The sequence below is a fragment of the Nicotiana sylvestris genome, chromosome 1 (genome assembly GCF_000393655.2).
Source record: "Nicotiana sylvestris chromosome 1, ASM39365v2, whole genome shotgun sequence".
Lineage (NCBI taxonomy): Eukaryota > Viridiplantae > Streptophyta > Magnoliopsida > Solanales > Solanaceae > Nicotiana > Nicotiana sylvestris.
In genome coordinates, this window is record NC_091057.1 from 143,298,641 (window position 1) to 143,301,897 (window position 3,257).

Genomic DNA, 3,257 nt, shown 5'->3' on the forward strand with positions numbered 1-3,257 from the left:
GGCCGCCCCGTCCACTAGGCTCTCGCTATGCGCGGGATCTGGAAAAGGGCTGAACTACCAGAATCTATTGCATGCAGTATTATTTGTGCAAGAGATTGTTTTCATATTTACTTACATAAATTTCTTATTTCTTATAAAAATTAAAAGAGTAATGGAAAACATTGGATTTAAAATAAGAACATGGACACGACTAGTTAGATTAAATTGAAACTTAGTGAACATGTAGTAACACTCTCTTTGCACGTGCTCCTCACACTCAAGAAGTACAATCCTATCCCCCCCACCAAACCCCCCACCCCCATATTTCTCAGCTCTCATCAACCTTAACGTCTCTACCTTTGCCAACCTTTCACGAGACTTACATGCATTTCGTCATTCTTATTCTTATAAAACACAAGTCTTTAAACACCCTTTCTCTTTTACTATACCATTAACAAAATTCTCACTCTCCATTTAGTAAAGCCACCACATGGATGAGCCACCTAGTGATGGCACATCGGAGAACCGACGTAAGGGTCCTGGAAAGCGTGCTACCGGAGCCGTGGAGCCACTGGCCTCGGCAATACTGCCGGCTTCCACGGCTCCTTGTGGTGCATGCAAGTTCTTGAGAAGAAAATGCATCAGTGGATGCATTTTTGCACCCCATTATGGCTCCGACCAAGGCGCAGCTCGGTTCGCGGCCGTGCACAAGGTGTTCGGAGCAAGTAATGTGTCTAAGCTCTTGTTGCATATTCCGGCTAACCGGCGGCATGATGCGGTAGTTACTATAACTTATGAAGCTCAGGCTAGACTCTCGGATCCTGTTTATGGTTGTGTTTCGACCATTCTTGCTTTGCAACAACAGGTCACTACTTTTAGATATAATCTTTATTAATTAATGTGATAATTTGTCATTCTGGTGGTAATATTAATTAGTTATTGATATTCTGGTTTTTATTTCTATTAATTGTAACGAAACTTTAACTTTTGAAGTAACCTTTTTTCCTGTGGAGAATACCACTTTTTCAGTCTAATTTTTTGGGCCAATTGGTGGAAGGGGCAGCGTAGGATCACCACATGATTTTGACGAACTTCGTATCTTGCTTAAATTAACTACGTTAGACTACTCCAATTGGCCGGGTCGGTAATGCTAACTGCTAATTAAGTTCAAGATTATATTGTCATTTCCTTGATGAATAGTACTATTTTTTATTTATGTTTGTTAATTTTAAGGTTAATGAATGGAGTTAAAATTGATCGTTTTCAACTAAAGTAAGATGAATAACTGAGGTAGCGTGAGGTTTTTTGTGTATATCAAGTGCAGGGTTTTACCTTTAAATCGTTGTCCTAGAATAGTACTCCCAGATTTTAAAGAAGAGAAGAAAAAAAAAACAGTGTGGTTCATTACCAGCTAATTAAGCCAGCCTTTTCTTATTTGACAAAGTTGTCAAGCCAGCCTTTAATCATTAGACAAATGTGGCACACCTGAGGAATTAAATACATACATTGGTAAAACACGGCAATAATGAAAATGAAAATGAAGTCTAACTAAAAAAGCCGGACTATGAAAAGTAATTCTTAGATAATTTATAAACTGCGATATACAATGATTTAACTTATATACACTAGTAATTAATGTAAATGAAACTATCCATTGTTAGCAACTTTTACCTGGTTGTAGAAGTACTAACTTACTTTCATTCCTAAGTAATAACTAAATTAGCCATATTGTAGGTTGATTCATGTTATAGACCACTTTGACTTAATATGGTAAAAAGCTATACATCATCGATATAAAGAAATTAAACTCATCAGACAATATAAGAGTAAAATAATAAGGACTGATATGAGCAAGTACAATTGCATGAATTTTGTAGGTGGCATCTTTACAAGCAGAGCTAGCAGTAGTGCAGACACAACTAATAAACAACAGATATGCAATGGAAAATGCTTTACAAACTTCACAACAACAACATCATCTTCAGCAACAACTCCACCAAGAACATCACATTGCAATTCTACAGCCAACTTACTCAGACAACTCTTCTGTTTCAAACAACAACCTCATCAACAACATTAACAGTGCCAACACTTTCAATTCCACTGCTTTTGATCAACTGCCTGATGATACCTGTGCTACAACTGTCCCTAATAATAACTCTCCAAGTTTTGATCCCGTTCATCAAGAGGATGAGGAGGAGGAAGAGAGTCATCCTATTGCTTTTACTAATCAAATGTTTCATTGAATGAAACGCGTTCGAAAAAAAAAGAAAAAAGAAACACCAACACACACACAACGCTTTAAAAATCTTGTTAACATTTTACCAATAATTGAAATGTTTTACCATGTCGATAGAAAGTTACCTACATATGCTATATATTATAGTAAGGATTTACATTGTTGAATTTCATTTTGAGCTTTGTGTTGTTTTACCACGAAAATAATGAAGGGTGAAAAGTGAGAAGCATATTTCATGCTCATCTTCAAACAAAAGATTAAGGGGAGCCTTAGCTTGGAGCAACGATCAAGTTATCTCCGTGTGACTTATAGGTCATGGGTTCGAAGCGTGAAAGACTACCTACATCACATCTTGGGGTGTGACCCTTCCCCGAAGGGGCTGTTTTTTTATTTTTTATCTTTGTTTACCCTAAAAGTCGAGTAACAATTAAACTTATATTGTGGTTTTAAAAATATGTGATTTAGTCCAATACCAATTGATAAACAAGGAATTAAATATATAAATTGAAGAATAAAGTAAGTCAAACCAGTATGCAAGCCAAATCTTGACCTCGAGCTATGACAGTCTCAAGTTGGGTCAGTAAGAACAGTAAATTATAAGGCAACTCTGATGAACAGTAAGCAAGAAAGTGATCAATGTATATTCTCTTATCAATGAATGGTCTGATACAAATGTATGGACTCCCCTTTATAAAATAGGGGAGTCCTAAATAAAGTACACTTCTAATTATAGTAAGGAATCTTATTGGACAGCTGTCTAACCGCCAAGGACAAATCCGTTTTGGAATTTACGTCGTGATCTTCGGGACGTTACGGGAATCTCGCTCTTTCTGTTACTGAATCATAACGGTATTATCTCGAGGTATGCTTTCTTCCGACCTCGGCAAATGATTTCGACCTCGACCTCGATACTGGAAAGGAATCTCGACCCCGAGCTCGGTGTCCTGACCTCTCGAAGTGGTGTCATCTTTTTCATTGAAGAACGAAATCGGGTAGCACCGATTTTCACCATATGCAGATAGTGACTCCTTAGAATAAA

At 37.2% G+C, this 3,257-nt stretch overlaps 1 protein-coding gene across 1 annotated transcript; it reads left to right on the forward strand.

The window, feature by feature from the left end:
• Positions 1-384: 384 nt before the first annotated feature.
• Positions 385-2,357, forward strand: LOC104228916 (LOB domain-containing protein 20). The gene is made up of 2 exons (XM_009781467.2): positions 385-844; positions 1,857-2,357. The coding sequence occupies exons 1-2, from the start codon at positions 470-472 to the stop codon at positions 2,223-2,225; spliced, it is 744 nt and encodes a 247-aa protein (XP_009779769.1). The 5' UTR covers positions 385-469; the 3' UTR covers positions 2,226-2,357.
• The last annotated feature ends 900 nt before the right edge of the window (positions 2,358-3,257 follow it).

Bases quoted from the DNA above. Each gene is read 5' to 3' on its own strand.
- LOC104228916 (XM_009781467.2), top strand. From the start codon at position 470: ATGGATGAGCCACCTAGTGATGGCACATCGGAGAACCGACGTAAGGGT. The intron at 845-1,856 runs GTCACTACTTTT...TGAATTTTGTAG, and splicing joins TTCTTGCTTTGCAACAACAG to GTGGCATCTTTACAAGCAGA.